This window comes from Pagrus pagrus (assembly GCF_965226575.1).
Source record: "Pagrus pagrus genome assembly, chromosome: 14".
NCBI classification, from domain to species: domain Eukaryota; kingdom Metazoa; phylum Chordata; class Actinopteri; order Spariformes; family Sparidae; genus Pagrus; species Pagrus pagrus.
The window spans coordinates 24,656,555-24,681,853 of record NC_140198.1 but is presented as its reverse complement, the minus strand read 5'-3'; the positions used below and the strand labels follow the sequence as shown (position 1 = coordinate 24,681,853).

Here is a 25,299-nt window from a genome sequence, read left to right as displayed (position 1 = left end):
TCTCAACTATTATTGCAGTCAGGAAAGTGCTTCCATGTTTCGGTTACAGTTCATTTCTAAGGTACATTTTCATTGTCGGTGGTACTAAAACCTGTTTGTATCTGAAATAAACTGAAATTTATACAGACCCATAAACAAAATGCATCATGCTGAGAGTCCCTGCTTAAGTCAGCAGACAGCATTTCAGGTATTCTACTCAAGTGTCTTGTTCAGTGCTCTGGAAAACTCATTTAATGACAATAGAACATAATAGTTATATACACCAAGGAAGCTATATCTCAAAGAAAAGCCATGTAACTGCAGAAAATATAAAAAACACTGACACTGCAAACTTTATGGGGTAATATACACACACACTGTTGCACCATTAGGTTGCTCATTCGGCTTGTTTCAGGCACATTGCATCATATGTTCTGTATATCAGAGAACACTGATAGTGTAACTTCCTTTTTATATGCTCCTCTCTGCTTTAAATCTGTGCACCCTTCTGCTGGGAGAGGCAACTAGTGCCAAAGTTGTACAGACAGCCAAAAGCAAAACGCTACAGCACAGAGAGGGAGTGATTGGCTCTCAACTCGAAAACACTATTAAGATGTTACTCTGCAGCATTTTGCTCTCAACAAGAACCTCTGATGTGATGCGGTTAGATTGTATCCTGATGCAGGTTCCATTGTATTTTGGAAATCATCCCAAAGGATGTTCCTTTTTTGGAATCCTGAAGTTTTGACGAGCAAAGAGCGAGAGGAGGAAAAAAACAAGAAGCCAGATATGTGAATGCGGGCCCAGCTACACAAGACTACCTACTCGTCATAGTAAATGTATGCAAAGCTATTCATGCGCTGCAGCTTCACTGATCCACACAGTTGCACAGGCATTTACAGATGCATCAGTCTGGAAATACCACATCGACTTGCTTACATGAGATGTGTATTGATGGCACTCGAGGGTAGGATGATTACTTTCCAAAGTGTTATAATTCTGTCAGACATGCCATCGAGGGGCATGCCAAAGCATTTTGGGTGTATTTGGCACTTTTAAAAAGCCTTAGGATTTTCCTGTATTCAAGCTGAAAGAATAGAATTTAGATGTGTGAAAAATTAATACAAATGATTAGCAACATGTGCACTGAGATGCTACTGTCATTCTCTACGCTGTAAAAATTAATTTCGTCTACCCTGACATTTGGCAGTCTTAGAACCTCTTGTGTAAATTTGTTGTAAAGAATTTGAGGGTAATAATAACTTTGGTTTCAACAACTATTGGACGGATTGCCATTAAATCTTTTACAGACAGTCGTAGTGCCCAGCCGATGAATCCTAATGACTGTGGTGATCCCCTTACTTTTCCTCCAGCACAATCATGAGGTTGATATTTCTAGTTTTGAGTAAAATGTCTCAACAACAATTAGGTGGATCGCCATGACATTTGGTACAAACGTTCATCATCCTTCAGTCGTCCTCTAACTTCTAATGCAGCACCATCATCAGGTCAAAATTTAAGACAGAAACAGAGCTGTACTGTAAGAACTGTAAGAGCTGTTAGTGTGGCAGTTCTTGGCTCGTCTTGTTATCATAGAAAAGATCTCAAGATGTTTGCATAAAGTGACACACAATATTATGAAATTTCAGTCAAACAATAGGAAAGCAGCCTCTATTTAAACCGCTAGGTTTAAACATTAAGATGCTGACCATGAATCAGAATGACTTCTGTTGAAGCTAAATGCTTTCAAAATACACAAATGTACTACAAGCACTGAATTCCAAGATGTCAAAAAATTACTTCCTATTCCCTACAGACTTCCAGCACTCATTAAGCATCTAAAAGTAACTGATATGGCTGTTCAAGACATATTTTATATTGGACTGACTGTGAGTGTTTTTGACACTTAGGAAAATATTTTCATTGTTTTACATGTGTTTTTGGTCATGATTGTGCACTTGAAAATGTTTGGCTGTGCCCTAAAACCGCAGGTGACCAACAATTCCAACTGTGGCCACTGTTTCAAAACCACCACACAGCCCGGCACTGTCGCATGCTGATGCATGTGCTAATATAAATATGCTATATAAAGCTCAGTCTGCACACAGCCTATATTTACAAACTGTGCCTTTAAACAAGCTTCTGTAAGGTTATAATGACACAACTATACAGTCACCGGCCTCAGCAAACCCCCAGCACGGTCATGGTTGCAAAAACACTAGCAGAGCTGATGCAGGAACATGGTGGGCAGGGCCTGCTCAGGTCTGTGAGAGCTGACCAATCAAAGCAGTCTGGGCTTTTCTGGAGGGGGGCCTTAAAGAGATGAAAGCTAAAGCTGGGCATACACTGTACAATTTTAGAAATGTTGTTGTTAATTCCAACTCATGCTGTATGAGTAAATCGTCTGCGATATAAAGCCAAAGCTCACGATTAATGTGCTCACACTGGACGGTCCGATCGTCAAGCCACGACCTGACAGCTCACACTATACGTGTAAAAACGGCCCGTCTGCCCCGGCAGACCATCCTGGCTATTGACAATTGTCAATAAAGATTAGTTTGAAAGCTTCCAGGCAGGTGTTAGCAACAATGCTAACAAGGCAGAAGCGTGCTTTCTCGATAATCTGTGCAATACTGTGTGCCGAAACCTCCAAGAAAAAGAGGCGCCGGTATATACATAAGCGATGTATGTATGTGTTGATATGACATTTTCAGACGCTCTGTTTGCCAATGCGTGCAGGCGCGGTGATAAAGAAAGGTACTGACGTTGGGGAATTGACTCATGGCTCTGCTCCAACTGTGCAAGAGCCTGCGTTGGCTGACCAAAATTTCTGACATGTCAGAAATTCATCTGGCTGAAATTCTGCCCTACTTTAAAATGAGTCGTGCGGCTCAAAAATTGGGTCAACAGGGTGCTAAAATCGTACAGTGTACACCTGGCTTAAAATGGACCCTTCAGATAGAGGGTGAATAGTGGTGCTGCAGCAATGGACAGTTAGAGGAAAACAATGTGTTTTTTGAGCATTAAAGCATGTAAACATTTTCAAAGAGATCCCCAAAATTAAAGTATAAATCCAAAAATGAGCATTACATAGGTACTTTACAATTACATTACAGCTGAATTACAATAAAGTGCTTGAGTTCATATGAAATCAGTGTTTGTATGACCAATACAAAGGTACAATATATTTGATATAGAATAAATATTTTGCAATAAACTAATAAAATATAAAGTCTTTCAAATGTAGAGATTAAGATTGTTTTAAAACTCCCTGGATAATGCTATTTTTGATCTGCACTTACTTCTTCCATCTCCTTTAACCACTCTATGTTGAAGAGTGCTGTTACAGACTGACATTTTCCTGTGGTTTCGGGCTCTGCAGGAAGCTAGATAGAACGCCTCAAGATAAAACAGTGTAATGAGTTATTATTGGCGTGTGTGTGTGTGTGTGTGTGTGTGTTTTGCTCAGCTGTATGCTAATCTCATCTTTTATCTAGCTTACATCTTCTTTGATGGCTGACATTTATCTCTAGTTTATCTTTCATTCTCGCAGCACTTGCGGTGCCCAGGGTCAACGTCGTCTTCATTTTTTCCTTGATGACGGGCAAAAACTCTTGTCAGCTTCACCCTATCAAAGCAGAGGTCACTACGCCAAATAGACAAGGGCAACAGCCACCTTTTCATTCAGCTCCCAGCAGGTTTTTGACATGAATCAGAGCATGAGCTCAGCAATAAAAGGACAGGCACCACTTGACACATGGTTAGCTTGGCAGGGGTGGTCCTTTTCTATTACTGCTCAGATGTGTAGTCAGAGTTGTTGATGAAACCTACAGCACAGTTTGACTGTCAAAATGACATTCTATGCAACAGTGATTTGTCAAATAAATGGCTCCGTGTGAAGTTTGTTAAAGTGATTTTAAAGGAATCTGTTTTTACTTGGTTTTTTTTGTTGTTGAAAAACCTCTATTGTGCTTTGCAGAATACATTTTTTTTTACACGCCTTCAATTCCCAAACAAAGCTCTGGCTTTGGCAGCTCTAAAGATGCCATTCTTCTTCTGTTCCAAAGTGATGCAACATCTACTAACAATATGCATGAGCTTCGTTATGCTGAGAAACCTGGCCTCCTTCCTGCTGCTTTGTTTCCTCTTCTGTCACTCCTCCCACCTTTCTCTCTCTGCTGCTATCTTTCTCTGACATAGCTCATTACATTAGCAGGGCTGCGTAGTTAACATACACGCACGGTGTGCACACACACACCTGGCTCATTGGACTATATCTGTACACACGAGGGGGGTGGGCAAAGGTTTGACAGGAGACAGCGGGCTGTTGCTTAACAGACAAGCGGTGAAATGCATGGCAGTGTAATTGCAATGAAGGGATAATTTGACAGCCGCTTGGTTATGATAGCTTGCATTTCTCCCATTCTCCCTGAAACCTCACACATATGCACACACACACACACACTGCATACAAACAAGGTGCGGAAGCCAAACCCTTAACAGCATTACCCGTGTTGTTACACACTTAGTTTGAGGTAAAGCCCTGTCATTTTCACACATTTCCTCTGTTAAAATCCTCTGTGTTTAGAGGATTATAATCAGCATCAAGACATTTCAGCACAGGGGGACTTAATGCCTCTGTGCCATAGTGGTAGATATTGTTTTTCAGAGAGAGGTTTCAATTCTCATTTCATCGAGACTGACAGAGCAATTCATCACTCGCGGGTCTATGCGAACACCTTATTTAAACAATGCCGGTGCATCATTGCTCAAGGACTAAAAGAATGAGCACTGCATACCAGCCAAAAACTACCTACATTTCATCTTGTCCTTTCTTCTTTCTGTTTCTTGAGCAAAATGAAGCTGTCTCGCTTGTGTTTCTGTCTGCATAGGCTTGGGCTCCGCTCAAGGACATGGATGAAACTGAATAAAACATGACTGACATCTTGTCATCTCAGAGAGGACGGGCTGAGAATGGGAAGGGAAATGGAAAATCTCACCTCTGCTTTTGTCAGTATGGACATGAAGTGGGAGAAATGTATATGTGCACATAGCGGGGCCTGAACCTATATTTCAGACTGTAGCAGTGTCTCGTGAAATGATTTCAAGCTACAGTAAGCAGAGATGTGAAAAGAGTTCATTACACTTGTCTACAAGCTGCCACCCTTCTTTTATCTCACTGATCAGTGGTTTCTTAAGCTTATACATTAAACTGTAGATCCTCTGATTACTCAGGCAATTGCCCTGCCTTGCCGGGGCTCTGTTAATAGTAATGCTTGTTGTCTCGGTAATCGCACTGTAATCTTCTTGTGATCTTAATCCAACACTGATCTTTTCCCTTGTTGATCATTCTCTTCTTTCCATCTCCAACACTTTCACCGCTAATTTCCTCAGGCTCTCTGCTCTTACTCTTTACTCACTTGTTTATTTATTTTTCTCTTCCAGATACATCAGACAGAGAAGCTTTCACACACTCCATCCTGACAATCCGCTTCTCCGCTGAAGTGCCATGATGTACGGCTTAACACTGGGCCTCGTTGCCCCATCCCTTGCACTGCAATCACATGGAGCTAAAGTCATGACCTGGCAGGATGCAATAGGATGCCAGCATGATGAGTACACGTGCTGGGGTAAGTGGATACATATAGACAAACAGGTGGATGCATTGTTCAGACTAGATATAAGGTAGTGGTGAGATCTACAGTATATGAAAGGGCATTTCAGTGTGGAGTTTTAAAAGCTATTGTCAGCCACACTAAGAAATGTTATACCTGCCCTTAAATCCTGAACATGGTCGACTTTCATCAAGACTGTTGCTATGTCAACTACAGCAACACGTAGGGCCACATCATCTAGAATGTAGAAGACACATGCACTGAAACACGAGTGATTAACCAATGTTTCTCCAGCCATTATGAGCCAAAGCAATGTAATATACATACATGTAAGGGTTTAGTATTTCCAAATATCCTCACTCTAAAAAGTCAGCACTTTCACCTTAAAGTCATTGTGTCAATCTAAATCCAGTATGCTGGACTAAAGTCCAAGATATTTCCACTCTAAGCATCAGATTTTAGGACGGGGCACTGATTATCGTTTCCCATTTCAATCTGACAGTCACCACAAAGACGGCTGCAAAATGTTGTGACATCTCTTTAACGATATCCAGTGGTTTCATACAACATATGAAACAACACTGTCTCGAACGGTGGTCTCTGGCTTGTCAGCCGTCTCTGTAACATCATCACCACCATCCCCTCTACCTCCTGAAAGTCAGCTCATATACATGAAGTGTGAAGGAGATACGACATGTATTGTAGACATGGTGATATGAAATGCAAATTTTTCTTTCTTTCTGTTTCTGTAACACCTGATAGGTTGTTGAACTAATAAACCTCTTGATGTAAATGATAAAACCATCCACTTCTCAGACTGCATGGCTCTGGAATGTGATTTGCTCAAGTCACTTGAACTCTTCCCAACAGCTGTGCTGCTGACCTTACAAGTGAGTTGGAACCTCTTTAACTAGAGCAATTAAAAAAACAGCGGGATATAGATTTCCGTTGGCTCCGATAAATGTGGTTGGGAGAATTATAATCTGTGTGACTAATGGTATGCTCACAGTATTTAAGCATGGTTCTCATTAATATGCTAAGCAACTGGGGCTAGCTTTGTCTTCGACACTCCTCCTGAGATACATTGTTCAATGCCGAGCTCAAGTGATTCACCCTCCCTATTGTACATTTGGGTGGACATACCCACTGAGATTTCACACAGTTCAAATGACTTTTACATGGTGTTACAGGATATCAAATGGATATAGAACAGACTCTCAGGCCCCAGGGTATTATACAGTTTCCCCAGATGATATTCAGTCCAGTCACAAAGGTAAGAGAGCTGGATGTGGAATAGTAGGCAAGAGATTTGATGGAATCTAATAATCCTCAGCATCATTCCTCTGAAAGTGAAACAGCTTTAGTTAATGATGGATGGCTTATTGATAATGTCACTCATGTCTGAGATCTGCACGGCTTAAGACCTGAACTGCACCTTGAGTCGGGCAGCTTAAAGACAACCTGCAGTATTTCAAGCCTATTTGCCAGACTGGAATACTTAGCTATCTATCTGTCACAAGCAGTGTATCAATATGTTTTGTAGCCTGCCATTCACAGTGCAGTGGTGTTTCCAGCACTCCTGTCAAACAGTGTTCTAAAGTGTCAAGATATAGTTGGCTGACAATCAATGCTCCCGCCCTCCTGCAGGTATTCATTATGCCATCAAAGCCTTCAGAAGTATCCCATTCATTAGCTCTGGGCCTGTGAGAGGCCTGCATATGATAACAAGCTGTGTGTGATCATGGCCTGCAAGCTGTGAGATAAAGAGCAAGAAGACATGCACTGTATACTTTACATAAGATCTGAGGCAGATCACCATGGCAACCCGCAGTATGTTTTTAAGGAGTCAAATGTGCTTAATGGACCTTAATTTGCCTTGTAACATAATATTTAAATTTGCCCTGTGTACATTCAAAAGGCCAGACCTTGTGCCAAATGTTAATAGAATTCATTAGAATAACTATAACAGGTTGTCATGTGGAACTATGTGCTACACAGAGTAATAATGCCAGACACAAACATACTGTATTAATGGATTTATTTTCCCTTTTAACTGAATTAATTAATGCATGGTCAAGAGATGTCAGCTACATTTTTAGTAACACAAGCGATTCAGCTATAATCTTAAGAACAACTGTTCTTTTAATCACAACTTTATTGTATCTGTATCATGTGATAATGAAATCGTTTCACTGAAATTACCAATTACTGTAGATTATTGTCCACTTTGCCTGTTACAGTGTCTTGGAACACAGTCCGTCCTAGCTGAGTTTATTGTCCTGAGACAGAAGTGATGGCAGATTGTCAGAGAGTAGAGAGACCAAGGATCAATGATAGAGGTCTGCACAGACAGCAGCTGCACTGTGGCTGTCTGTCACGTACTGGAACTGATGGCTTCCATAATCTGTTGACTGAATGAGCTAATTCATTCATCATCTCAGGAAAACAGTCTGATATCTCATGATAACCGATCACTAATTAGTGGTTTCATGGCAGTGGAATCTATCGTGCAAAAATGTCCATTCTTATGAGACCAGTTAAAAGGTTTCTTCTTCTGATGGAAGTTAAAGATGGATCTAAGACTGTATTCTAAATAATTCACTTCATGTATCACATGAATTTGATCTTTTGCCAGCAGCAGCAAAAGATGTAAACAGATGCTGTCAGATAAGCTTTCATGCCCTTGAGATGTTGTCCTCCTGTCAGGCATGCAGTTGTTAATAATGTATTATCAAAAGAAACATGTAGAAAATAAAACTCAACACTAATCAACCTAATCGTCAGAATAGATGTTTGCAATGTACATTTCAGCTAACGACCGATATTGAAACGACACCATCTTGCCTCGCTGGAATGCCACCACCAACCTCTTCATCTCCTGACATGACAGTCAGCTCATTATATGTGATGTGAGTTTGATATGAAGCATAGCACTTGGTACGTTTGTTATGTACACATTTGAATGTTACCGTGGTTTGCAGACACGTGCCAACATTTGAATCTGCCGACGGTGCTTCTACGAAATCAGACTTGTACTGATTGTGTGTTCTTGTTCTGCTTGAGTGGATGTCACTGCCCTGCACCTTGTTTTTTCAGGCTGAGGCCGTTATCATGAGTGAACCACTTACTATAAGGAGAGTGAAAAAAAATCTTTAGACCCTTGACTGGGAGACTGCAGCTGCTTCGTCAGCTGTTTTGCCTTGTGTGGTGCATCTGAGCAGATGACGCCACGGTTATGAGAGTAATTTTTCATCTGATTTAAGAATTCCACACTTGGTTCAGTGCAGAGAGGATTTTGAAGCGTTGCAATGTTCACCTAGCCAGCAGAAACGAAACCTGTGAACCGTGTACCGGTTCACTCACACAGACAGCAAGGTCAAAGAAAGTTGACTCTCTTACAGCGTAACTCTTAAGGGGCCTCACCTTTGAATAAACAACACATTTCTGCTTTGATGGACGAAAACAAGTTTCCTCACCACGTTTTTTCATCTGTTCCTGTGAGTTGATTGATGTAACCATTATGATGTGAAAAGTCAGGATAACATGGCTGCCCACCTGATTGAAATCTGTCTGATTATTGATGTGTATTTGTTCGAGCTTGAAATATTCATGCCTACTCTTGTCTTTCCAGCAGACCATGCTTTGCTGGAACAGTTTTTCTCTGCTCTACTACTGAGCTTCAACTCTCATGAAGAATTTAACAGGGTTTCTGTTTTATGATGTCTCTAGCAATTTTTACAGTAATCCTTTGCCAATGCATTAGTCTTGAACAGTTTGACCAAATGTTCAGGTAGAGAGAGGATCTGTGTGTGCGTATGTTCAAGTTTTCATAAATATCAAACGCTATGCACAGTCATGCAATCAATATTTCTTTTGTCTTCATCTTTTAATGTGTTGCTTTGTCAGGTATTGCTTATTGTTTCTTTATCTCACTGCAATAGTGAGCCTACAGTGTGTCTGGAAAATGACAGCTCCCAACCAAACCTCATTCTAACTGTTGGCTTGAACCATTTCTCCCCATGTGAACTCCCTTCCACACAATCCAAATGTAATTTGTGTTGAATGGAGGTCAGTCACTTTGTATTAGCCAGGCGACATTTTAAAAATTTAGATTAAATTAATTTGTTCTTCAGACAACCACATATTCCACTGTCTCCCTCCGGCTGACAGCCACTGGCATCCTGCAGCATCAGGAAGGAGCTGAAGGTGTAAAAACATCACAGAGTTGTCATTTATCTCAATAAAAAAGAAAGTGTGCCGTGAGAGTTGCTCACTAAACTGCAGCACGCAGCAAACCAGCTCTGTCGAGGCAGAGATATTTTCAGCAGCTGGCATATGGAGGAGATCGAGGCTGAGACAGGCTGAGCCAGTACAGATGGAGCTTCTCATTGTTCACCAACAACACACATTCTGCAGGGTCTCATGGGAATCCCAGTGAAGAGAGAAGGCTCGGCGTGTAATAAAAGTTTCTCCGGAACAAACAAGTATAACCCTCAATAATCCACTTTTAATTGTGATGGTTTTAGTTACGGCGCATGAGCGTTATTGAGAGGATGAATCATGTACTGTACTGTTACTCATTTTGATGACTCGAAACTGACAAGGAACTGTCTGATTCACTTTTAATATTAATAACTAGAAACTTGGAGATGTGGTTTGTGTCCATTTGGATCGGAAATGGTTCTGTTCATAATGTCAGACTGGCAGGAGTATTTTCAACCATTTATCTTTACGTTTAGCAACTAGTTCTACTTATGAGTGACTCAGGTTGGCTGTTTACCGGATTACTCCAATTTGTATTGTATTGTATTCGTACTCTTTGTCTGTTTATTTCGTGCAAATGGAAAACCTTTCAACCCACTCTTTCACTTTACCTCCTCTATCAGTGGGGTTCTTTTACTTTTGCAGTGTAGACTTTCCACAGTCTTTCCAGTTGTAACAGGTGCCTCTTCTGGTATTGGCGCTGCCTTTTTGCTGCAATCTGTCCTTTGGTCTTCCAGGAAAAATCCAGGCCGATGACAGTTTGTAAAGCAAATTGAAAGTAAGGCTTATATTATAGGGAACCAGTCTATATGCAGATGGCGTAATTTTTGGACAGCCATTACACAGTGCAATCAGTATTTACTTCAGAATGAAAAAAATCAAGCAAACAAGTTGACTAATGCCAGTTTAAGATTATTCTTTGGCATTTTTCCTTTAATCAATAGTCAGTGCAGAGGGATGCAAAAACTTGGAGAGGGAGACGAGCTGTGATGTTGCAGTTATGTGCTATGTGTCATAATCATTTGGCTTTTATCCATCAACCTATCAAATCACAATTTCTGTTTTTTAGTTGAGTTGAGTTAATCTAGAGTCTTCCAGGTCCCCCAAGACAGGAACTCCAGGAATCACTACTATGCAAAGTTATGTACAGTATATTGATAGCTCATGTAGTGCCCATCTGGTTTGATATCAGTGTTGTCATTTCAAGACCGTTAAGAAATTCATCTTAATTGTAGATGAGTCTAGGCTTTCAGTTCTTCATTAAAGGGATAGCAAGTTCCGTCTTAAGCAAATGTGTACAAGGAGCTGGAATTGCAATAGAAATCTTGAGTTGTCGGAATTAAAGATGTGTAAGTAAATGGCGTTCTGATCAGCACCTGTTTATGTTATGTCTGTTTTTGACATTTGGTGTCCTTTTGATGAGGCACTGTATCATTCTGGCACCAAATAAAATCCTCAGAAGAAGAGTATACTGCAAAGAGATCATCCTTCTGATCCTCATAATCTGTCCAAATCCTTGGTAACAATGCCTCTCCATTATGGAAATAGAAAACATGAGCATTACAAGTTTTATCCCCAGGGGCGCTTCGCTAGTCTGCATTATTCGTGAGACCACAGTTGTTGCATAGACCATTGTTTTTTATAACCACTAACAGTTTCCATATTTATATTACATTGTGTGTTTATGGGCACCTAATGAAACACATGTTGTAAAAGCACAGTCACCCCAGAGGTTCCATTCTGATGACGCTGGCTCCTTCTGTAATGGACTACTCCAGTAGGTGGGCCAGTAAATTAATGACTGTAAAACGACTCATCTCCAATAATGCAAGGCGGCAACTCGTTGCAGTAGGAGAGAAATGAGAATCAAATGGAGTCGTAGTGTATTCACCTCCCTCCTGCTCTCTCCTTTTCCTGTCACTTTACCTCCCCCGCTCATATATTGCTCCCCACTGGAGCCCCCACCTCAAAAGGAAAAAAAAAACATTTCTCATGTCATTTTGTCTTTTACAATCCACTTCATTTGGAGGCTTACAAATTCTATTAGGGTGATCTTGTGTGCATTGCACGGTTGCTGCAGGGGAGAGAGAGAGGGGGAGGGCTGCCTGGAAAGGGGGAACAAGCCCTTAATACTAATAAACGAGCTCGACTTTGCCTCCCCTGCCCTGTGAGATGGGAGGGAGAAGGGGCCAAATAATTGGAAAATATCCTTGCCTCCCGTTCCAGAAAGACCCCCTCCCTACCTACACACGCACTTAAACGCACACACCATCCTCCCATCTCCGTGGCTTAACCAACCACTCTCTCCTGCACAATGAAATACACCCCCGGTTTTCATTTTTAAAGTTTAAAAAAGAGAAAAACAACACAATTAGTCTGATGCCGGGAGTCTGCCTCTGTGTGTGGAGGAGGGGGGAGGGATGCCAAGGTTAACAAAAGGACAGAAGATATTATGTGAGGCCTTCTGTGACATGCAATCTTCAAAGTGGCATCGAGAAAAGAGGGTGGAAAGGTTCACTGAACATTGTTTGCAGTTTGAGACTCTATACCCAGGAGTAATGGGGCTAATGTTAGTGACAACCCAACAGAAATCGCTATGAAAAGCAAGAAATAAGGCAATTTTTACCTTCTTGTTCTCTTTAATAAAATTAATTATTAATTATTTTTGGATAGATGCCTGACATAAGGTCTGTGGTTAATAATAGCTTAAAGGTAGGGAAGGTGATGGTTGATAGTTGGGTCTCATTTCCAGGTTGTCAAATACTGATGCTTTAGGTAAAAAATGTTCTGGCAGAATACCGACCCAAAGCGCAGGTATCTCAGGTGTGCACAAACTACAGGTTGGGAACTTCTTTTTAAAATATAAAAATGTCAAGTTATAGGTTATCTTATCAGTGTTGGGCATGGGAAGCAGGTAACTATCAGTTATCGGTATTGGCTGAAAAAAATCCATGCCATGCATCTCTCAAGAATTTGTCATCCCCACTGCTCTCTTTTGGTGATGTTAATGGAAACAGTGAGTGTGTTGTTCATATCTACAGTGCAAACTTGAGAAATACAGTAAGAACAGAAAGCAGAACAAGTGATTCTTGCGCAAGGATGATTTACACTACAGGCTGTCCGATAGCAACTCCAGCTTTAATTTGAAATCTTCATTATTCATGAATTTGACATTGTAATAGCAGAAATACTGCAACACGTCTCCCGACCTCACACTTCCTCTGAAGACCCTACATGACTTCATTATGTTGGAATTGAAACCACATGCTTCTATCAGGCCTTGGCTGTACTTAACATGAGCAGAGCATTCTGAAATCATTCTCTTTTATCTCAAGTGGCTGATCTCGATGTTGAACTTGTCGTCTCATGAATTAGTTAAAGCTGAATGTTTCTCCATGTAATTGAGCTGTAGACATGCTGCTGAAATGAGGAGAATACTGTGTTTGTTTGCAGCGCGTGCATATCTGACAACATCGTTAGTTAAAGATATGTTGTTATTTTAGTAGGTCAGCTATCATACTCAATATTCCTCCTTGTCATTCAAAGAACTTCGCAGCAGTGTTTTATTATGGTTCCACACTGCTGCAGTGTAGGTAAACATAACACCATGTCGGCTTTGAGTTATTTTTTGTTTCTCCTTTTTTATATCTTTTCCATGAGATTATATTTTGAAGTGATATTGGTTTATTTGCACAGATGACAGATATGGAAAATTACAGTACTTCTCTGAACCGAGAGAGAAAAAAAAAAGAATAACAGCTTAAGTGCATCAACTCATCTGCTGAAAAAAGAATACACGCGTAAATGATCTCCTCTTAGAGCTGAAACATGCAGTGAAAGGTCATCCTTGGCATTTGAAATGAGGGGGAGTTCATAAAGAGACCTTCAGAACAACTGACATCAAACCCTGGCATGTATTTAAAACTGAACAATTCAGCTGTTGAACAGAATCCATTAAAAACTCCTGGGCTACAGTTAATGCTGAGAGTGAAACGACCCTGTTAGAGCCGTGCAGTACATCTTTGTTTGTTCACTTCTGCAATAGGCTTTTTTCACAGCAGATATTCTGACATGTCATGGTGTTACTCATACGTTCACAAAGGCTCTGTTCTGTTCAAGCTTCCATGTCAGGCAATACAGTGTAAAAGTGAGCCAGCATGTCCAATACCAGGACCCTGAAACTGAAGCAGCTAAATCGAATTCAGTCATCATTCATTTTATTGTTTACACCTATGCTGAGTGCGTCTCAGTGGCATTATTCTATCTGACCCCAACCAAGTCCAAGTGAGTAGTAACCGAGCCCAACCCAAACTCGTCGGAACGTCTGAGTTTGTGTTACCCTGTCATGCAGAGCTGTCACTATTAAGAAATCGCTTCTGTGTTGCCTTCAAAAGTGTTTCAAGTAAATAACAAACTACATTAGTTAATTTTACACCATTTTTACACAAAAACATCTTGAATGCACCATGTCAACTGACACAACCGAACCCAACCTGACCCCTGTTGGGACCAGTCAGGTGGGTGTCCATGCTCTGCATCCTATACTGAGGTAAAAGTACCTGTGCAGCAATGTTAAAATAGTCTCCCTAGTGAAAGTAAAGATGTATTGTCAGTTAGCTACATACAGTTAAGTATTAAAAGTACTGGTTCTGTTTTATTATATTTGACATTATTACATTGTCAATACTAAGGCTGCTGCTTCTTCATATTTCGTCTGTTCCCACAGCTGATCATCTGTTTTTCCATCTCTTCTGGCAAATATGGAAATCTGATCGATCCGCATATTTGATTTGGCATAGGGTTTTTCCACTGGATGCACTTCCTGATGCATCCCTCCCCATTTATCCTGGCTTTGAAATGGCAATTAGGAATGCACCGGCTTGTGCCGGCCCAATGGCTGGGGTGTCATTGTCTTGCCTAAGGACATTTCAACATGTGGACAGGAGGAGGTGGACATCAAACCGCCACTGTGATCAATAGACGGCCTGCTCTACCTCCTGAACCACAGCCACCCCTATCAATGTGTAAATAACATTTAACTGTTGTAGCAGGTCAAAGTGAAGCTAGTTTTTTATATACTGGAAGGTTGTTTTCTCCCCCATTTATTGTGTCACAAAGTTGTTTCATGAATGTGTATTCATTCTCTGGAATTCTCTGCCCCAATCTTTTTTTGGTGAAATATTTGCTCATTTAACCTCTTTGGGCCTTGAACAATTTTTGAAAACAGTCCATTTGAGAGGTTTAGAGGGGACATTTCTTTGGTGGCACTCATCTTAAACAAACAGCCAACTGCATTTGTTAAGGGCTCACAAGCAAAAGGTCAAGAGCTACTGGTTTAATCTTTGGCAGTACTTAAGTGTAGCATGTTTTTCATGTTAAATATGATTGTGAACACTGAACAGCAACAATAACTGTCAAATATACTGTATAGTGCAATAAAAAGTTCACTACCCTCCTTGAAATGTACTGAAGTGCAAATAGAAAATAAAAATTGTACCAAAGTAAAGTCAATCACTGTTTTTCCTACAATGGTAAGTCAAAGTGTTGAAAACGATTTTTCTGATGTTTCCTTGTGTATGAAAACACTCACTTGTGAAACTCTCTCCACATTTATGTCAACCTTTATATAGATGCTATCACACTGGTATAACCATAGCAACTGGTGTGTGATCATATTACAATTTAAACCTTGATTTAATCATCATACATAATCAGTATGTTTTTATTGTTTTTATTTATGTCTGTTCCTTATTCCCCTGATGGTAAATGTGGGTGTTATCCAATACATAAATAGTCAACGGTGAATGATCCTACAGTACATGCCAGCTGAAGAACCATGAGCTAAGAGGATTATGACAGGCCCCATATATTAAGACCAGAGAGGCTTTTCAGTTCATGCTGTCATTATTACACATATAGGCCTCAGTCATATTGATCTTGTATGATCAATTATTCCAATTAACAATTCTGCTTTAAGAACACTTTTATATTTCCAGTGAAATCTGTTCTCACATTATTGTGTAGCGCTGTATATGCTGCCTCTGTCTTTAATCTGACAGTAGGGACACATTGACACTATTCATAATTTAGGTCAGCTCTTGAACAGAGGGTCATGTGCCACAATTTAGCAGTAAATATGCCATGCACTTTAAGGGCATTTGCCACTTGATGAATAATAAACCTCCCACACATGTGTGTTAGAGCCACTGATGTCTCCACTATACCTTTTGATGAATAGTGTCAACAAATCATATAAGCCAACAGACTATAACAGGAAAGAACAAAGTGAGAAGAATAGATGGAGCTCTACCCAACTGTGCACGGCTACAAAGGGGAATATCTAAGTGAGGACTATTGTTCTGCACTCACAGTGCAAGTAACAAGGGCTATTATAGGCCTTGTAGGCAGACCTGTAGGGGGAGGAAAATGAGCTCATTCTTGTATTGAGAATCTCTTCTTCTTAAGTACCCGGCAATTCAACTTGCATTATGCAAGTGTCATTACATCCCACTTCCTGACAAGCAGAGATAATAATGATGAAGATGAACACAAACAAGATAAAGGTAAAAGATAGTAACTGGCAGGTGTGAGATAATATGGCGATGTGTATGTTTCTTTTTTGTGATTCTGATTCTCTAATTACCACCATCTGCTGTCTGAGTGAAACGCCGAGGAGGAAAAGGGGGACTGAAGCGTTGCGTTCAGACTTAAAGATAAATAAGTGCTGTAACAGGAGACAGGCATTTTGTTTATTTCCAAGGTAATGCCAGTTTAGCAGAATGGTTGTCCTGTGATTGACTTCTCCCAGGGGCTTCATCCTATTATGAGCTCTTTTCAGGCTTGCATGGTATGTGGAAAATACCTGCACCGACAAAAATCTGACAATCTTTATAAAAGCATGATTGGATTTGCTGATCTGATTTGATTTCAGCTTATCAGAACATCTAAGGTAAGTGTATTTTCTAACACATTGTGATTGAGCTTAAACCCAGTCACAGATGGGGGTCAGGGGACAGTTATTATAGCTGGTTAGAGAAGCTACATGTGGAGGGGATTAACTTTGACCCTTTTGTTGTGTTGAGAGTGTTGAGGCTGGAAGCCATGGTCAGTGCTGCTGTTAATGAAATGATAGCTTCATCCTCATCATTACTGCAAGACTGGCATTGCCAAAGGAATGTTAGTAATCAATAATTTGTCTTGTTACCAAAATACCAGACAGCGCTTCAGTGGTTAGTTGATCTTGGATCAAGGAAAGAAAAAGAAAATTAGTTGCCACCTATTTTGATAATGGATTAATTGTTTCAGTCATTTTTCAAGCAAAACGTTGCGCTCTCGGCTCCAGAAAACATCCTGCTTTGTGTTAACATAACGTTGGGACATGTTGGGAGTGAGAACAGGTTGGTCACTGATGATAGTTCATGAAGAGATCTGGGCTTTTGGTTGAACTAAAGAAACAATTTCAAGTCGTCACTATGGGCTCTGGGAAATTGTGATCAGCTTTTTTTCACAAAGTTTTGATACTTTATAGCCTCAAAATGCAGATTAATGAATGAAAGTAACGGTTAGTTGCAGCGTTAACACCAGTCCTATTCTCAGTTGATCTAATCCCTAGCCCCAGAGTGTTGTGTGACAGTGAATGGAGCTGTGGAGGCAGAGAAAGTTTGGGCGAAGGTGTAATTAAAGCTGATTATGGTGAGGCAGAGGGGAGGGGAGGGCAGCACATTTGTCTTCCCCACCTAATGAGCGGAGGCCGGGAGAGCTGAATTAGCTGCCACGCTGTCGTCTCTCCCCTGCCATGCCACTTTGTCACAAGGACGCTCCTCCTGGAAGATGAGCGGGGGTCAAGTGCATGTGTATCCCCTGGCATTATTCTTACAGGCTGGTGGGGTCCCTGTTCCACCGAGCGCTGGGAATTGAGGCACTTTAGCAAGCTCTGAGGCACACCACTCAGCCTCTGCATCATTAAACCAGGCTAAAAATACACAGCCCACCCATGGTCTCCCTGTTCACAGAGGACCAGTTCATTGCCACGCTGAAACAATCGCTGACTCCCGTGCACAAGAGGTGTGTGTGACACCATCATTTTTCATTCCCTCTTTAAATCTGATCAGTGTTATGAGGCTATGGCAATACAGTAGCAGTGTGCTCAAACAAGCTGTTATTAAGTGCTGTTCTCTTTCACACACCAACTCATATGGTCATTATTGATACTACCACTACCATACAAATTCCCACTGATGTGTTCACATTGTTATAAATGCTCATCCTATGGGCATTAAGGGAAAAATCAATATGTGTTGGTGTAATGCTGGAGTGACATCTGTTACAAGGCATCCATTGAGTACTGATGGCAAAGCCTGTACTGTGTTTACTGTGAAACTATATATTTACAGATTTTTTTGTTTTTAATCATCAGTTAATTTCACAGTTATAATTAAATGAATCATTCAGTTCATTAAAATGTCACGAAAAAAGTAAATGATCATCAAAACTCGAAAGAGCCCAAGGTAACATCGCCTTTTGGAACAGAACTTGATAAATCGTCTATCAAAACTGTTGTAGTTTATCTAGTAAAAGTGCACGTATAAAAGCAGATCAGTCCCTAAATGTACATTTCATCAACTGCATTTGCAAAACAATCGACAGTCGACTGACACTGCTGCACTTACAGTTTTCTGAATGTAATGCTGGCCTTTGAGGCGACAGTGCTTTTCAAGAGTGCCACCGAACAACCGGGGTGGAGTGACCCCCTTAAAGCAAATCTAAACAGCTCCACGGCAAGCTGTGGATGCATTCATTCCTGGTAAATGATGCATTTGTGGATTGTGAGCGAGTGCCCTCTTACATAATCATGTTTCTCTCTGAAGGGCAACACAATATCAATACAATAAATCATGCAGCAGTCATGAATCAGCTGCAGAGCCCTTACTTTATGGTTACCTGTTGGCTGAAGCATTTTCAAATCAATCACTGTATCAAGCAAGAGGGGGCATTTAGGCTATTTCTCTGATATAGCTACTGGAACGGTGCAATACAATGTAACCCCACTGTCCACAGGTGCAAGTAATTGACGTCTGGTTTGCGAGGTCTAAGGACTGAAACACCACTGCAGAGAAACAACTTCCTAAAGTAAATCTTTTCCTCAAACGTCGAATAGACGCTGTACTTGTTTAGCGTCTTATTATTCACAGATACAGTACTCTAGGTCAGACTTTTCTGTTTGTGTTTGTTGAGTTGGGGGGATGAGTCAGGTGGCTCCGGGTGTCCCCGAGGCAAAAGCTTTCCGTCGCTTTCATGAGCCAAATGACACCTGAGGATCCTACAGAGGAGCAGGTCTGCAGTCAGGTGTGCGACTTAATACTGGAAGTATGTCATGGTGAGCTGAAACAGTTAATGTGTGTTAAATAATGGCGTGCTTTTCTTCCTTACTTGTTGCCTTTCTCGATAAAAAACAAAACAGAAAACGTTTCACTTCAGCGCAGTGTAGCTAGCTTGTTCAGCAGCTTTGAAGGTGTTATTAGCATACTTTTCAATTCCCTTTTTGTTTCACTAATTATGCTAATAAATGCATGTTTTTAACAGCTTTTTCTAATACAGCTGAGGCTAATTAACACAACCAACCACTATCCCAAACTATTTATTTTTTATTCACAGCTATAGTTATCATTTCATACACAAACTTATTACTTCGTACTTGCACCACCTACTTGGATTCACAATTATTTTGGGGGCATAAAATGTACGACAAGCGGAGAAAAACAGGGCGCTTAAAATTCTTGTAAATGTAAAAGGGTTTGTTACTGGTTCCCTCTGGCTTGTATTCCGCCGTGTCCCCGCTCACACCGTCTCTCTATCGTAACTCGGAGCCTGCCAAATGTCCAGAGACAGCACTATTTGCGCTGAGGAGGAAGCGTGCAGCCTGTAAAGCGGCACTGCGGCATCGCCGTATCACTGCGCCCCGGTCCCCCTTCTCCGGGATCCTGAAGCTCGGATCCGGGGAGAGAGGAGGAGGAGGAGATACCCGATGGTTTTCCTTTGCGGGATTTATTTTGTCAGCTCCAAACCTTCTTGTGCTTTATCTGTTTATAGTGACCGAAGGCCTGCAACTTGTCCGGACGGTCCCTCCCCACTCGCAAGGGTTTGCATTTCTTCGTTTTGCATGACGTGTCTTGGAGCATATAAAAAAGAGAGAGACAGAGAGAGAGAGAGGCTTGCTTTTGTTGTGTGTCTTATAGTGGAAAATGAAGCTTGGAGAGCCGGAGCAGGAGGCAGTGCCAGTCCGCTGCTGCTGTTGTGGGCTGGACTGGATTACAGAGCCTGAGATCTCTACTGACAGCACAGGCAGACAAAAAAGGGACTGTGAGCGAAGACAAGGGAAAGAGTCTTTCACTGAGCTGGAAAAGCCAGGGCGAGTGCTAGAATACAGTTTTTCTTGAATTAAGCGATATTTTGGGAGCTATTTGTGCAGTGTGTGTGTGTCATTAGATAAGTGCTGGCACGGGGCATCAGGTTAAAGGCATAGGTACTGGGGGGAAAGGTTTAGGACCGTTGTTATAGTAAAGGTGGATTTACCCTTTTTGGGTTGTTAGAAGGCAGAACATCTGCATGGAAGAGATATTTCTGAAAGGTTGCTGCATAGTTAAATGTTGGCATGCTTGGCTTGTTGGATGTGCCTTTGTTATGTATCCATTTGATTATAAGCCATTTGTTTTGCAAAACGCCTCTAATAGTGCATGTTTAAAACATTTGTGACTTTGCAGGGTGTAGCAGAGCATCGGGGACTACATGTATGCTGCAGAATCCAGATGAGCTACATTACATGACAACCTGTGTCCAAGGAGACAATGTAAAGTTGAAGATGGTGGTTGACTGTGACAGATTGGTTTTGGTTTGTGTGGTGATGCAGAAAAGGTGTGATTCCTCTGTGTTTGAAATGTCCACCAGCATGTCTGATGCATGATTATTCAGAGGAAGCCTTTGTGAAAGCCTGCAGTTTGTTGATCCAGTTTTCTTCCACATAGAATGCCATTTCTATGATGTAATGGATGAGAATTGATATTCTGGACACATAGAGAAGCCATATGTGTGATACACTACAATGCCAGAGTGACTTTCAGTGGCTTTAGGCCTAGACTGAAGGCTATGCCTTGAGAATGATCCAGAATAAGACTGCAAGCTGTTGAATGTTGCATCATAATATCATAAAGCAGCCAGATGCCTTCAGTGTCAGACAGTGAAGGTATGCCCCGCTATTCTCTATGGTTAAGTGCAGAGTGGCATTTCAATGTCTTGACATTTGTCTTGGTTTGTAAATGGAGTGTGTAAAACCTCAAGGATAGCTCCCTGTTCAATTAGACTTGTTTTTATTCATGAATGAGAGAGAAATATTACCGTTTGATATGTGGATTTTTAATTTAATGTTCGAGTGAGATGTCATGACCAAGGTGATGTTTTGAAAGAAATAAACGGTGAATTGAGAAAAGGCTGTCATGAGGAATATGTTAATTTAGACTGATGTGTGATGGATGTCTACAAGTCAGAATTGCTTTATTCAAGAAGAGCTTTCAAATCACTACTCTTTTAGTTGATAGATGACCTACCAGAATTGGCGGCTCAGAAGTCTCAAGTTATTTGGCGTTCAGTTGGATACTGAAGATGTTACACCACGTATGAAAAATGGAACATAATTTCTAATGTCATTAGTGAATATGGATATGGTGTCTAAAATAGAGTTTGTTATATAAATGAATGCAAACAAATACGTTTTGGAGAGATTGATTTATTGCTCTGAACATGACATTTGAGTCCATTAAGTTAATGAATTAATTTAAGAACAGTCATTTTAACCATTGAGGTAGAACAATTACGGTCACTAATAGGCTGGACCGTCACACTTTGTAATTCCATGTGTACTAATATACACAGTCTTTGTATGCTACTCAAAGTTAGAAGATGTTTTGCCAAAAACAAGAAGTTCATGTTAAGAAGCTTAAAACACCAAGTAGTCTACATGGAAATTCTACTACATTATTAAAGAAATTGAAACACTAAAAAGACAGTTTGTGTTACTAGCTTGGCAAAAGCTTCAGAGACACTCGTAAAAGAGCACTTACAACACATAATCATCTCATCTCAGGGCTTAATGACCTGACAGTGTAAGAAAACACAGTATGCTTAGCAGATGAGACTGTAGCCACCCCAATAAAACATTCATCTTGAATTATGTAGAATGGCAATAACCTGCTGTATAGTGTACAGCACCTTTTGGGAAATGGCTCACTGACTAAATGCACAGTTGAACTTGCTGAGTGAACATGTTGCAAATGCGTGCTCTCTCTCTCTCTCCCTCTCGTCTTTATCTTGCAGGAGGGAGAGTTTGCTGACCTTGGGTAAGAGAAGTAGGTTCCTGGAGAAGAAAGATGTGGCGTCACCTGCTCAACTCACCATGGCGGGACATGTTCACTGAGCAGATATTTGCTTTAACTTGAAAAGCTCTTCCTCTGGCGGAATTGACAGCTCGGTGATAACGTGTTTAATAGATCATTTTACACCTCTGTCGTAGGATTTGATGGACTGCCTTTGGGGATCGTTGCTTGGAACCTAGCTTGGTTCAGTGACTCTATGCAGTTTTGAGTTCCTGTAAAAGGCTTCATCTGCTGGATATTACATGGTTACCTTGGATCTAATACATTGATAACATTCGCTTGGATATTGTGGAGATTCTCCTGGGGGGTTTTCACACAAGTGGAGGTCAAGCAGTGCCAGTGTTTGGCCCTTGAAGAGTTTTATTCTCTGTAAGAGGAAGGGGTTTATCTGGATGTTTCCCATGAAGGACATGGATGGCCCCCGATCTAGTGGCCTCCGCAAGAAGAGGAAGTCGAGGTCAGCCAGGGATCGAGAGAGGAGATCAAATGGGATAAGGAACAACCATGTTAAGGGCTCCGTCTTTCGCTTCTCCTCTGACTCAGAGCGGGAGGGCGACAGGAAGCCCTGCTCATCCCGCCCGAGACCGCCGCGAAGAAAGCGAAAGGAGTCTACTTCTGCTGAAGAGGACATCATCGATGGATTCTCCATCACAGGGTTCGTGACCCTGGAGGCTCTGGAGGTGAGTACTGAACCAAAGGGGTAGCCCTTTCAACTCTCTCCAACCTTGTGTGTTTTGTTTGAGCTTTTTCATGAAAATGCAGTTGAAATCTCTTTGCACGGTGTAAAAATGTGTTTGTTATTGTGTGCCTCTCTGACTGGGCCCAGCGTTTTGGTTGGTGTGTGAGCTGGAGTTGAACAGATGTAGCTTTAAATGCAGTGCTGCAGCCAGAGATTACTATCTGTGTCATCGAGAGGCTGTTGTTGTTGTGTGTACCGCTCTGGATTTGTTTTCACAAGAGTTTTCCAGCAAAGCCTGAGACCAGATGAGGGATGTTCAGCTGTGGGTGTAGTGGCTGTTGTGCCTTTGTACACTTCGGAGTGAAAAAGCAATTTGATCCATGTTACAGCAGTTTATTCAGAGTGGGAGTAATTTATTGTGCTCTGGCTATCCATTTTCCTTGGAATGCAAACCGGGCACAGGCTGCCTTCCAACAATATAGTTCTGAATTATGACTTACACGAGCAAGCATTTTGTATACACAGCACAACTGCTACAATTTTCTATAATGCAACAAACAGATGGCTGACAAATTAAAACAAAAGTGCCTTGGTAAGGTGTTGGCATCCAGAACAGCTTCAGTGCAACTTGGCCTAGATTTGACAAGTTTTTGGAACCATTCTTCCCTCATTTGGTGTTTCAATGATGGTGGTGGAGAGAGCTGTCTAACACATCAGTCCAAAGTCTCCCACAGGTGTTCATTTGGTTCCTGTGAAGGCCATAGCACATGATTCACATCATTTCCCTCACTCTTTCCTTCTCATTGAACCATTTTGAGTCTGTCTTTGTCTCTGTGGAAGCATCTGTATCTGTATGTTTATGTTTCTGCCCTCATTTATTCAGGTGTTTTTTTTTTTAGGTTTTTAAGTTTTCCCTGATCGTTTGTTAGCAGTATGTGAAAGTAGTTTGTATCTTTGCAAGGTCAGACTCGACGGTTGTCCTGGGATAACACAGCCTCTTGCACTTTCAAATATATGCAGTGTGATACCAATCTCTTGGATATCTGGTGTGACCCATCTCAAGGATATGAACAGTAGCACTAGTTCTCACTGTATCCCTTTGTTAGTCAATGCTTTCCAGCTCAAGAGTATTTTACTGTCATTTTTTTTTTTTTTTATTCTTTTCATTCAGAATTGCTCTATTCAGTCATGGGCTCTGTCTCCTCGTTTTGTTTGACCTTCTTTCTGTTGTTCTTTCAGTTGATATTTTCTGTGTCAGTCTGCTAAAGCGCAGCTATTCACAGTTTGAGTGTCTGGTTAGATGACAGCTTAGAAATCAATGTGGGAAAGTTGAAAGTGAGTAGCTCTTGAATTTGCAAGGTCACTGTATGTAAAATAAATAAGCTAAAATTGTACTTTGAATTATCAGTTTAATTATTCAGTTTGTTAATGATGTCTCCACAGTTTAAATCAAATTGACCATTCATGAGAGCCAACATAAGGTTGGCTCTCATGAATGGTGCTCACCTCAAATAGGCTTGCCTCTCTGTTTAAATGAATCTACTATTATATAATTCTAACCATATTCCATTTCATTACATGTGTGACTTGTAGGGGTGTTGGAGCTTTTGGATTTTTAGATGCATTGCTATTCTTTTATGTCTTAATGCATAAAAATCAATAATCAGAAATTTAAAACCCAATCTTGACAGGACAGGGATGTGTGTTCCTTACTGTTGAACCAAATGGATGGTGAAGCGTGGTGGAGGTAAACGTGTGTCTTGTCTACGTTCTAAGCTACGCTACTTCTTGAGTTTTGGTGAGAATGGCTGAGCGTGAGCAAATGTAATGGAAGTAAATGCCTCAGTTTATATTGATTATGGATCATTATAAATATGCTGTTTTTTAAAGTTGCAAGCTGTCACAAAGTGAGAAGAAATAAACCATGAAGGCCTTATACGATAAAAAAAAAAATGTATGCATCGAGATGCATTGATAATTGTTTTATAATCTCACCATAGCCGTCAGAATCGGAATGAAATCATTAGATGCCCAGATATTCCCAGCCCTAATAACTTACTGAAGAACTTACTAAGATATTTTAATGAATATTTCAGGGCTTTTAATCTAAACATCCAGAACATGATGTTATGCCAATTTATAACCATAAAACATGAATTTAAATTAAAGTGGAAATGACTGGGTTGCCTTGGGAAGCCTGATTGTAACAGATTTACAGTTTTACATTAGTAGAAATTACTTTGCCATTTAATTACCCTACACAACATTTTTCCAACCTTTTACTGCAGTCAACTGAAAGAAAAACAAACTAATAAAATATATTGCAGTATCAAATTAC

The 25,299-nt window shown here is 40.8% G+C and overlaps 1 protein-coding gene and 1 long non-coding RNA gene across 2 annotated transcripts in view; both read left to right on the top strand.

Moving 5' to 3' along the window:
* Positions 1–5,603, top strand: part of LOC311269223 — a 144,758-nt gene extending 139,155 nt beyond the window's left edge. The window contains exon 3 of the long non-coding RNA XR_014624061.1: positions 5,425–5,603. This is a non-coding gene — a long non-coding RNA (uncharacterized lncRNA). The remainder of the gene's footprint in view (positions 1–5,424) is intronic.
* A 14,249-nt stretch (positions 5,604–19,852) lies between these two features.
* auts2a (activator of transcription and developmental regulator AUTS2 a) overlaps positions 19,853–25,299 on the top strand; it is a 309,944-nt gene continuing 304,497 nt past the window's right edge. The window contains exons 1-2 of the mRNA XM_084373812.1: positions 19,853–19,995; positions 22,224–22,962. Coding sequence (XP_084229938.1) covers positions 22,675–22,962 — 288 coding nt within the window. The 5' untranslated portion in view covers positions 19,853–19,995; positions 22,224–22,674. The remainder of the gene's footprint in view (positions 19,996–22,223; positions 22,963–25,299) is intronic.